Raw genomic sequence first — 12,679 nt, forward strand, 5'->3', positions numbered from 1 at the left:
TGAGGTCGTAGATTCGTTTGTGCACTGATGTGGTTTTCTGCAGATATTTCATCACATTGTTAGATGAAGTGCCTGCAGTGAAGCGTTGGTGGTCTATCCTGCCTTGTATATATGTCTCTCTGTTTCTGGTACTTCTGGTTCTGTATCTGAGTGGTTTGTATATGGGGTCCAGTTAAATATGTTTATTGAGTTCCGGTTGGAGTGTCAGTCTTCAAGGAATTTTCTCATGTCTGTGTTTTGCCTGTGCTGGGATGGTTACATTGTCTGTGTGGGTGGAAGTGAGAGTACTTGTCATGTCTGGCAATGAGAGCTGATGTTTGTGCCCTCGTCAGTTTTCTTCCTATTTGTCCTATGTTGATAGTGACTGCAATAGTAATTTGGAATTTGTGGCTAGTGGTGGCTTGATACATGATGTCTTCTTCAGACTTAGTGTCAGATAAAAGTGTTCTGAGGCTAGCACAAGTGGTTAACGAATAACTGACTATCTTCTGGAGTATTTGTTGTGAGGGCACAGTCATCCATGAACAAGAGTTGACCTAGTAGCTGTTTATTTTGATTTGATTTGTTGTTGTCATATTTACCTAAGTATAGTGGAAAGTTTTGTTTTGTGAGCAGTTCAGTAACTTTTGTGTAAGCCTTGAGCATTTGGAAGTTGATGGCATTGCAGTCTGTCCTGAATTAAATGTGTACTCTATGTTAGAATCTTTGAGCATGTACTGAAATGTGACTGAGAGTTGGAGCAAATACAGAGCCTAACTTGGTGCTTTTGATGACAGGAAAGGCATCTGATGCCATACTCATTTGGATCATGTTGACCACCATGCCATCGTAAAATCAGTGAATGACATTGATCATCTTTTGAGACAGACTTATTTGTACTGGATCTTCCGTAGACCTTCCCTGTTTGTTTTGTCAAAAGCCTTGATCAGGCCAATGAACACTGTAGAGAGGAAGATATGGCCAAGAGACAAGAACTGGAACACCAACTAGCCATAGAAATTATTGATATCCTGAAGCATATCACTGAAGATTCTCAAAGTATTAATGGATTTTACTTGAAGCACAATATCTGAGTTGCATTACTTAAACAGAAGGAATAAGACTGGCTGAACCATAATGACCAAGATATGAGCAAACTTCAAGATCAAGTACATAATTTTCTCTGATTTTGTATGTCTGATACAAACTCACCAGCAAAGATTGCCAGATGCCATTGCATAAGATACTTGGTGCCAAGCTCAAAAAGATGAAGGACTTAGAGGGGACTTCGAAGGAAACAAGTACAATGAGGTGTGTGGATGGCAGTTTCAGAAAGGTGGGTACACCACACGTAGATGTTTGGCAGCTAGGAATGGTAGGAGAGGTAACCAGGAAGTCAGGAGTCTGCTATAGCTATCCTGATCTCAAGCAGGCATGCTGCTTTGGACACAGTAATGGGGAGGTGGCCTCTTACGGGAGTAAAGCACTGACAGCCAGGATTCCGCTAGAGTGACTGGCTCTATTATATTGAGTGGTTCGTCAGCTTCTAAGTAATAGGAGGCAGAGAGGCGTTTCAGCAAGACATCAGATTGAGTGTTGCTTTGCTGGTGCCACAGTCGAGGATGTCTCTGGAGAGGCTGCAGATTAATCTGAAAGGGGAGAGTGCAGCAGGAGATCATCATGCATGTTGGTACCAACAATTTTGTAGACAAAGGGCTGAACTTCTGCAGAGTTAATGTAGAGTACAATCGCAAAGAAAACTAGCAGGAGGTTAAAAAGTAGGTCCTTGAGGTAGTAATGTCTGGGCTATTGCAAATGCCATATACTAGTGAGAGTAGGAGTAAGAGGATAGAGCAGATCAATGCATGGCTGAGGAGCTAATGCAGGAAACAAGGATTCACATTTTTGGACCATTAGCACCTCTTTGGTAGAAATGACTTATACAAGAGGGATAGGTTGCACTTGAATTGGAAGGGGACCTGACAGGTAAGGCAGATGAACTTAGGGCATGGTTGGGAACATGGAACTGGAATATCATAGCTGTTACAGAAATGTGGCTCAGGGATGAACAGGACTGGCAGCTTAATGTTCCAGGATACAGATGCTATAGAAGTGATAGAAAGGCAGGCAAGGTTTTGGTTGGGTGGGGTGGGTAATAGGGTTTTGGGTTAGGGACCACATTACGACTATACTTGGGAAGGATATTCTTGGGACATCATCCAGTCAAGTTTTACAGGTAGATGTGAGAAATAAGAAAGGGGTGATCACCTCATTTGTATTATAGAAGTCCCCAAAAGGCAGCGGGAATTTGAGAAGCAGATATGTAAGGAGATCTCAGATATTTGCAAGAACAGAAGAATTGTAATGGTAGGGGGTTTTAACTTTCTAAACACAGACTGAGACTATCATGGTATTAAAACTTGGATGGGAGGAATTTGTTAAAGCATACAAGAACATTTTCTTATTCAGTATGTGGATGTTCCTATTACAGAAGAAGCAATACTTGACCTTCTGTTAGGAAATAAGGCACAACAAGTGAATGAGATGTCAGTGGGGGAGCACTTTGGGGCAAGTGATCACAATTCTGTTAGGTTTAAAATAGATATGAAAAAGGATAAAACTGATCAAAAAGATAAAGTCGAAATTGGAGTAAGACCAATTTTGACAGTTTTGGACAGGAACTTTCAAAGTTGATTGGGGAGGTTGTTCACTGATGAAGGGATCGTTGGGAAGTGGGAGGCCTTTAAAAATGAGGTAACGAGTTCAGAGACAATATTTTCCTGTTAATGTGAAGGGCAAGGCTGGTAGGTTAAGGAATGCTGGATGACGAGAGAATTTGAGGCTCTGGTCAAGAAAAAAAACAGATATATTTCAGGTGTAGACAGCTGGAATCAAATGAATCCTGACAGGAACATAAGGGCAGTACACTAAAAGAAATCAGGAGGGCAAAGAGATAGCCTTGGCAAATAGAGTTAAGGAAAATCCAAAGAGATTCTATAAGTACATTAAGGGCAAAATAGTAACTAGGGAACGAATAGGGCCCCTTAAAGATCAATGTCGCGGTCTATGTGTGGAAACACAGGAGATGGATGACGTACTAAACAAATATTTTGCCTGGGTATTTATTGTGGAGAAGGTCCTGGAACTTGGGGAAATAAATTGTGATAACTTGATAACGAGACTCCAGAGACACTATGTTCCTTTTAGGGTAAAGGGCAAAGCTGGTAGGTATAGAGAGTGATGGATGACTAGAGAAATTGAGGTATTGATCAAGAATAAGAAGGAAGTCTATGTCAAGAATAGGTAGCAGAGATCAAGTCAAACCCCAGAAGAGTGGAAGGCCTGCAGGAGTATACTTAAGAAGGAACTCAAGTGGGCAAAAAGGGAACGTGAGATATCTTTGGCAAATGGGGTCAAGGAGAATCCAAGGGGATTCTACAAATATTTCAAGGATAAAAGGGAAACAAGGGAGAGAATAGGGCCCCTTAAATATTAGCAAAGCTGCCTGTGTGTAGAACTGCAGTAGGTAAGCGAGATACTAAATGAGTATTTTGCATCAGTGTTTATTGTGGAGAAGGGTACGGAAGATAGAGAATATAGGTAAATGAATGTTATAGAGGAAATGGTACTGGATGTCTTAAAATGTGTAAAGGTGGTAAATCCTCTGATCAGGTGTACCCTAGAACTCTGTGGGAAGCTGAGAAATGATTGCTGCACCCCTTGCAGACATTTGTATTATTAATAGGCACAAATGAGGTGTCAGAAGACTGGAGGTTGGCTAACATTTAAGAAAGGTGGTAAGGTAAAGCCATGGTACAATAGACCGGTGAGCCTGACATTGGTGGTGGGCAAGTTGTTGGAGGGAATCCTGAGGGACAGGATTTACATATATTTGGAAAGGCTAGGACTGATTATGGATTGTGAACATTGTTATGGTGTGGGAGATCATTTCTCTCTGATTTGATTGAATTTCTTGTAGAAGTAACAAAGAGGATTGATGAGGGCAGAGCGGTGGATATGATCTATATGGACTTCAGTAAGATGTCCAACAAGGTTCTTCATCGTAGACTGGTTAGAAAGATCACATGGAACACAGGGAGAGTTTACTATTTGGATATGGAACTGACTTGAATGTAGAAGACAGAGGGTGATGGTGAAAGATTGCTTTTCAGACCAGAGACCTGTGGCCAGCAGTGTGCCACAAGGACTAGCGCTGGATCCACTAATTTTTTTCATTTAAATGATTTGGATTGAACATAGGAGATATAGTTAGTAAGTTTGCAGGTGACATCAAAATTGCAAGTATAGTGGAGGACAGCGAAGACGGTTATCTCTGAACATAACAGGATATTGATCAGATGAGCAATAGGCTGAGGAGTGGCAGATGGGATTTAATTAAAGTAAATGAGACATGGTACATTTTGGCAAGTCAAATCAGAGCAGGACTTATATACTTATTAGTAAGGTCCTGGGAGTGTTGCTGAACAAAGGGACCTTGGTGTACAGGTTCATTGTTTCTTGAAAGTGGAGTCGCGGGAAGATAGGTAGTGAAAAAGGTGCTTGCTATGCTTTCCTTTATTGGTCAGTGCACTGAGTATAGGAATTGAGCGGAAAGGCCACTATTGGAATACTGTGTTCAGTTCTGGTCTCCTTGCTATAAGAAGAATGCTGTGAAACTTCAAAAGGTTCAGAAAAGATTCACAAGAATGTTGCCAGGGTTGAAAAATTTGAATTAAATTGAGTGGCTGAATAGGCTGGAGCTATTTTCCTTGAGGCGTCGGAGGCTGAGGGGTGACCTTATTGAGGTTTGTAAGATCATGAGGGTCATGGATATGATAAATAGACAAGGTCTTTTCCATGGGGTGGGGAGTCTAGAACTAGAGAGCATAGATTTAAGGTGAGAGGGGAAAGATTTAAAAGGGACCTAAGGGCAATCTTTTCACAGTCAGCGTGGTGTGTGTATCCAATTGAGTTGCCACGGGAAATGAAAGAGGCTGCTACAATTACAACATTTAAAAGGCATATGGATGAGTATATGAATAGGAAGGGTTTAGAGGCATATGGGCCAAATGCTGGCAAATGGGACTAGATTATTTTAGGATATCCGGTTGGCATGGATGAGTTGAACCAAAAGATCTGTTTCCGTGCTGTACGTCTCTATGACACTCTGTGAAAAGAGTTCATATTACAGAAGGGATAGTGCTGGAGGTCTTAAAACACATAAATGTAAATAAATCCCTGGGACCTGATCAGGTGTTTTCCAAAACTTTGTGGGAAGCTAGGGAAGAGCTTGCTGGGCCCCTTGCTGAGATATTTGTATCATCAACAGCCACGGGTGCGGTGCCGGAAGACTGGAGGTTGGCTAATGTGGTGCCACTATAAGATTTTAAGGAAAAGCCGGGGAGTTACAGACTCGTGAGCCTTTCATCAGTTTGGAAGGGGAAGGACTGATCAGGGATAGTCAATATGACTTTGTATATGGGAAATCATGTCTCATGAATTTGATTGAACTTTTCAAGAGGTGACAAAGAAGATTGATGAAGACAGAGCTGTAGATGTTATCTATCTGGACTTCAGCAAAACATTTGACAAGGTACCACGTGGTACACTGCTTAGTAAGGTTAGATCACATGGGATCCAGGAGGAGCTAGCCAATTGGATACAAAACTGGCTTGAAGGTGGGAGATAGAGGGTTTGCTTTTTGGACTAAAGGCCTCTGACCAGTGTTGGATCCACTACTTTTTATCATTTACGTAAATGTTTTGGATGAGCGTTTTGGAGGCATGGTTAGTAAGTTTGCAGATTATATTGAAATAGGTGGTGTCGTGGACAGTGAAGAAGGTTACCCCGGAGTACATCAAGACCTTGATCAAATGGGCCAAGGAGTGGCAGATGGAGTTTAATTTAGATAACTGAGAGATATTGCATTTTGGTTAAGCAAACTAGGGCAGGACTTATACAGTTATTAGTAGGGCCTTGGGGAATGTTGCCGAATAAATAGACGTAGGGGTGCAGATGTACATTTCCTTGAAAGTGGCATCATAAGTTGACAGGATGGTGAAGAAGGCATTTGGGATACTTGCCTTTATTGATCAGAATATAAAATATAAGATTTGGGATGTCATGTTGAGGCTGTACAGGACATTGAGGACACTTTTAAAATACTTCGGACAATTCTGATCACCCTTCTATAGCAAAGATATTGTCAAACTTAAGAAGTTGCACAAAAGGTTTATCAGGATATTTCATGAACTGGAGTGTTTGAGTTATAGGGAGAGGCTGAATAGGCTGAGGCATTTTCCCCTGGAAATGAAAGTTTATAAAATCATGAGAGGCATGGATAGGGTGAATAGTCAAAGTCTTTTTCCTAGGGCGGGGGAGTCTAAAACCAGAGGGCACAGGTTTAAGGTGAGAGGGAAAGAAATAAAGACTGACTTGAGGAGTAACTTTTTCATGCAGAGGATGGTATCTATTTGGAACGAGCTGCCTGAGGAGGTGGTGGAGCGGAGTACAACCACCAAATCGAAAATACTTTAGATTACTAGGAAGGGTTTCGAGGGATACAGGCCAAGTGCTGGCTCATGGGACTAAGTCAGATTGGGATGTCAGGTCGACACGGACAAGTTGGACTGAAAGGTCTGTTTCCACACTGTATGACACTCTCTGTTAAGCATGTTTAGGGTTGGTCGAGGGGGTTCAGAGAGGAAATTCCATGCTTGGGATCTAAAATGTTTTACAGTGGTCTTGAGGGGATTATTAGGAGACTTATTTGTTTTTAAAAATAAACTGGAATTGTAGATCTGTGTTGACCATATAGGATGTGTTAATCAAATAAAAGCAGTTCTTTATTTTCAACAAACCATGATCATTCATCAGACCATGAAAACCAAGCTCCCTGATGTAAGCATCCAAGCCTACAATCTATCCATCCATGCTGAAACTCTTAAAGATCTCTTTATGGTTTCAAGACTCATTGCTTACTTTGCAAGTTTCCAATCTTATGGTCATCATAATTTTCAATTTGTCTGAAACCATGCTGCATGTGTCGCAATCTGCATCAAGTTCTACTCACTCAGAACCATTCCTCGCCAACTTACAATTAAAGTTTAAATATCTTTTTGGTGGTAACTAACAATTTTATCTCTACAATCACTTCCAGTCTTGCATTCACCAAACCCTTTTTCTTCTTATTTTGCTCTTTAACATGCCCCGCTCCCTCCTTTTTCTCTATTACCATCCAAGTACCATTTGTGACAAACCTCTTTTTAAGAATGGAAAAGTATTAGGATGTGGCATGTGGCTGAGGCTTGAATCATGGCGTAAAGAAAGGAGAAAGATAAAATAGTGGACATGGCAGGAAGGGGAGAGGAAAGAAAGGGAAATTATGGAGAGTGAAGTAGACAGATTGAGTAGAAGGGAATTGGACGTGCAGTTGAGAGGAAAGGAAGTGATAAAGGAGTGAAAAGGGAATAATTGAAAGCATAGAGTTAATCAAAAGTATTAACAATTTATTACTTCATATTCATTATTGCTGTTCTTCAGTTTGGCAAATAGAAAAGCAGGCTTTCATCAAGAAATAGTTGCTAAGGAAAGAAAAGGTTTGGTGATGGACAAAGAGTGAAATGGAGAGTTGGAAGGAGAGACAGAAGAGATTGAAGCTGTTTGGATGCTAATACTTCATCTGATTGATATGTACAATACTTTTAATACTTTGATTCGTGGCAAGGTTGGAACTTTGACTATTTCTGGAGTTGTTTGATGAAATGTAGGAAATGTTTTTCTATCTGTTTTCTTCCACGGGTATATGTGCGATTATTGGCCATAATGTTCGGCAAGCATCATTCAGCTGTGGTCATCCACAATTCCCTTTCATCTTACCCTTCATAACCTTTCTTTGGTTTGGGACGGCCATGTCACTGAATGTTATCACAATAACATGTTCACAGATGCAATATATTTGGAATGTTGCAACTGCCCAAGATGGGTTTTAAACATATTTGTGGGAGTACTAGTTGGGATGGTTAGCAAAAACAACTTTCTGTGACATCTCAATGGCATATTTTATTTCTGACAATTTTCAGTTTTGAATACAACATAACAATCTTGTTGAATTCATTTCAGTGCATCAGCATTCCCTGCCCATCTCTTTTGTGGTTCATAATTACTGTAATTAGTGTTTCACTCAAATTCATAGGAAAACAACTGCAATTAAAATAATTTTGAATTTATGAGTAGTAGAAATGAACTTTTTGGCTTTATCATGTTAGCACATTTAAAAGGCGCTGTTAGATATTGATCTGGGAAAATAATATTTGTACTGCCTTAGCAATGGCAAATACATTTGTTTATTTTTATTATTAAATATTTGTGCAAGTGATCTTGTGTGCTATATGATTTTAGGCATAAAGTATGGAATACCTTGAATAAACTGGCTATTGAGTTGAGAAGGAGCAGTTGGCATTTTCAGTCGTCATATTAGATTGAAAAGATTTTGCAATATGATGTTATAATATGAACCATATTGCCATATTATATAGGATTCTCAAACATTTTAAATCATGAAAGCGCCTTTTAACAGCTCATTGACTGAGCTTATCACTACAAAATTACAAACTGTGTCTGAGGTTCTCATTTATTTTGTTGTTGTGCAACAGTGTCAAATCCATGCAAATGTTTAAGCAGTTGCTTAAGCTCTTCACATTTCCCTCCCCAAAATTTTCAGAAGCAATATTTATTTTTGATCTTCAGCGGCTTATTGTGAATATGTCTATGCTGTGGCTACCAAGGACCTTACATCCTGCAAAACACACTGTGCCTCACTGATGGAGCAGTGCCCAAGAGGCAGTATTTGAGACAATTGATTTAAGTATCCCCATGTTGGATCCTATCACCTAAGTCAGGAGTTCAACCTATTTTGATCAGTTTCTGGAGTGCACATTTACTGGAATTTAATTTCAGCTCCTTGAAGTGCTCTTTGAATGTCAGATTTGGTCTAATGTGACGAAAATCTCCTAAGAAATTGTACCATCTTAATTAAATACCGTTTTTGCCTCATGATGTTTCCAATTGAAAGCATGCATTTGTGTTCTCCAAGGATTGGCATGCAAGCACCACGCACAACTGTGTTGTCAAACCCACTCTGAAAGTAAGCTTTGATGTGCTGAGTGTCTTCAAATGGATTAGAAGTTTAAACGAGTGAAGTTGCTGTTAATGGCTTGGAGCTTGAATACAGATCATGGTGAAATATGCCAGAAAAATAAAGCTGTAGCTTAAATTAGAATGCACAATATATGATCAATTTTAGTGTTTAAGCATAAAATATGAACGTTCCATATATTAAATTAAATAACTTTGAAAGGCTATGGACTTTTGTTGGGAACCCTATCTATTAAGTGATGATCCCTTTAAGATCCAAGTTTCTCTGAAATATTTCTTGTGAAATGTAAGAAAGGAGCAGACCATTCAGCCCTCTAGCCTGTTCTGTCATATAAATAGATCATCATAATCCTCTCAATGCTACTTTACTACATTATCATCATATACCTCAATGTCATTAGTCTTCAGACACCTGTTGACTTCTGCCTTGAAGATGCTCAGTGATTGAGCTTTTGCAGCTCTCTAGGATAGAAATTTCCAAATATTCACACCCTCTGAGCAAAGAAATTCATCTTTATCTCAAGTTTCATTGAAGCAAACCTTATTCTGAGATCATGACTCCCGGCTGTAGAGTCACCAGCCAGGGGGAACATTGTATCTATTTCCACCATTTCACACCCTGAAAGAGTTTTGAGTTTCAGTGAGATTCTTGGTAGGTAAAAACAATGACTGCAGATGCTAGAAACCAGATTCTGGATTAGTGGTGCTGGAAGAGCACAGCAGTTCAGGCAGCATCCAAAGTGCAGCGATGTGCTCTTCCAGCACCACTAATCCAGAATCACCTCTCATTCTTTGAAACTCTCAGGAATACAGACAGAGTTTTCTCAATCTGTCCACATAAGAAAGTTTTGCCTCCTCTGCGAGTAATCATGTGAACCTCCATTAAACACCCAGTGTGGTAAGTATATCCTTTTCTTGATGTGGAGACCAAACCTGGACACAATATTTCAGGTTTTCTCTCTCTCTCTCTCTCTCTTTCCACCAACCCTCAATCCAGCTAAGTTTTATAAGACTCTTTCTTTACTGATACTAGTTCCATTTAGCACTTCAATTAGGCTTCCATTAAATTATCATATGACCAAATTATCATATGGAAGATAAACAATAGAAAAACAGTCAGCAAGATGTCACTTATAGGGCTGGATTGGTAGATGGATCAAGAAGGTGGTTCTATTTGAAACAGGATCTCTTTTCAGCAGAATACAAGTATGTGTTGTCTAAAAGGGATTTTTAAAAACTTGGAAATTGAAGGACTTTACTATCTTTCGATCTCACTGGTGGTAGTAAGCAAACGGCCCAGAAATTCTCCATCCTTATTTCATAACACTTTAACTACTTGGTCCATGAGTATTGTTTGAATCTTCTAATTTCAAATAAGCATTTGACTTGAGTTTATACGAAAGTAAGCTGTTCAGGGCATTGGTGTATCCACATCTGCATACTGTGTAAATCATAGAATCGCCGCAGTGTGGAAACAGGCTCTCTGGCTCCAACAAGTCCACACCAACCCCACCATTGAACAAACCCAGATTGCTGTTAAGTCTTTCATCTTTTCGAATGGGTTGCAGGTTTCGGTTCATTAATATGTAAATCCCACAACTTCTTTTATGTCACATTAAGACTCTAATCTCACATCTTTAATACATTGTCTGAACTGAAGTGTCAACCTTTTTCTCTAAAACCTTAAGTTATGTTGACAATGTGACTTAAAAAAGTTGTGCGATTTACTTATTAATAAACTGAAACCTGCAACCCATTCTAAAAAATGAAAGACTTAACACCAATCTAGGTTTGTTCAATGTATTTTAATTGCATGATACTGTGATGTTTTGCTGTAAATTCTGTCTGATGATCCTGCCTCGCTAGTTATCTGATGAAGGGGCAGTAGTCTGAAAGCTAGTCCTTCCAAATAAACCTGTTGAACTATAACCTGGTGTGTGATTTTTAACTATCTCTAACATAACTAGTTACTTAAGATATAGCCTAGTTATTAGTATTCACTACTTTCTGGGAAATAATATTTAACAGCCAACTACCTTCCTCTAGAAGGAAAAAAAACTCTTAATTTCCATCTTAAAAATGATACCCGTTTTTAACATAACATTACCCCTGGTTCAGGTCTCTCCTGCAAGGGGAGCCATGCTCCCAGAATCCACCAATCAATTTCCATCAGGCCTTTGTGTTTCAACAAATCACCTCTCATTCTTCTAAACTAATATGAGCGAGGAGTCTGATAAGTGGTCCTGAGAGATGCGCTGAGTTTTTCAATTCTTGCATTTTTTGCAAAATCTTTGAAGAAGAAAACATCTGGCACACTTCAGAAATATATGTTCTACTTTGCTGCGTGTCTGTTTTCTTTCTTCTTGTCTCTGAAAGCGAGTGATAGACTCTCACAACGGCTTAGTTAGAAAATGAAAGCAACAGTTGCAACCTCGTGTATTGCATGCCTTTAGCAATGCATCAAATCAGTAGTTTGCACATTTACAGACACCATGTTTCTATCACTTCATAGGAATTGTTTTAGAAGTTGATTTTTTTTCATTAAATGTGCAAGCTGTCATTCATTTTTACTTTGTCCATTTTTCCTTTCGACTGCTCTTCAAAGGAACCATGAGTCTCGTACTTCATGACCTCTACCTCTGCTGTTGCCAGTTGGACAATGACAAGACTACAGAAAGGAAGGTAATAAAATGAGAAGCAGAGAAGATACTGTGACCGTGAATTTAAAAAGTAAATTTGATATTTTGACAGTCAGTGGCATTTAATGCAGCCAGTTCTTTTGGATTTTTATTGTAGCATTATATATTTTAATTTTTCATTGATCCGCTGCCTGTCCTTTCACTTTTTGTCTGGCTGTCTGTTTCTTCCTTCCTCCTCCAATCTATTCTCTCAGGAATTGAGAGAAGCAGTACGTGAAAATGGATGCAATCTTCCTTTTGTGATACCTCTTCTTCAATGCTTATGTACAGACACTCTAATGACTGACTTGTTCTAATATTTAATCCATAATTTAAATGCACATATTATGGTTTCACATTGTCTCTCACTGGGTTAATGTGGCTTTAACATCTTGTGTTTTTACAGAAAGAAGTAGATAAATTTAAACGTCTTATTCGGACTCCAGAAGTCATTGAGCAGTTGGACCGAAACTCTGAATCAAAACATCCAAAACAGTTGAACTGGGATGCAGTTTTCAGGTAATTTTCTAATAATACTCTTAATTTAAAAAGTGCTGCAAAAGTTTAAGCAAGTATCACATTTGTCATCTAACATTTTATTATTATAGAAGTACTGAATTATGAAACATATTTTCAATATGTAAGAGATCAAGTCATACTTAGATTGTCAATACGTCTTGCAATATATGGACTCTGCTTTATCCTAAATAATGTTTTCTGTGATATTTATAATGGGATTGCAAGATTTCTTGTATTTCTCAACTAATTACCATGCTCACTACAGAAGGTACATCATGTATGACATCAATAACTTCTTTTAGTCTCTTTCCGCTGTTTATTTATCAGTGATAAGAATTATTTTGTCA

At 39.0% G+C, this 12,679-nt stretch overlaps 1 protein-coding gene across 1 annotated transcript in view; it reads left to right on the forward strand.

Annotated features, from left to right (window-relative positions):
* atm (ATM serine/threonine kinase) overlaps positions 1-12,679 on the forward strand; it is a 165,897-nt gene that overhangs the window by 1,454 nt on the left and 151,764 nt on the right. Inside the window, exons 2-3 of the mRNA XM_060826966.1 lie at positions 11,741-11,817; positions 12,220-12,332. Coding sequence (XP_060682949.1) covers positions 11,746-11,817; positions 12,220-12,332 — 185 coding nt within the window. The 5' untranslated portion in view covers positions 11,741-11,745. The remainder of the gene's footprint in view (positions 1-11,740; positions 11,818-12,219; positions 12,333-12,679) is intronic.

This window comes from Hemiscyllium ocellatum, chromosome 6 (assembly GCF_020745735.1).
Source record: "Hemiscyllium ocellatum isolate sHemOce1 chromosome 6, sHemOce1.pat.X.cur, whole genome shotgun sequence".
Taxonomy (NCBI): Eukaryota; Metazoa; Chordata; class Chondrichthyes; order Orectolobiformes; family Hemiscylliidae; genus Hemiscyllium; species Hemiscyllium ocellatum.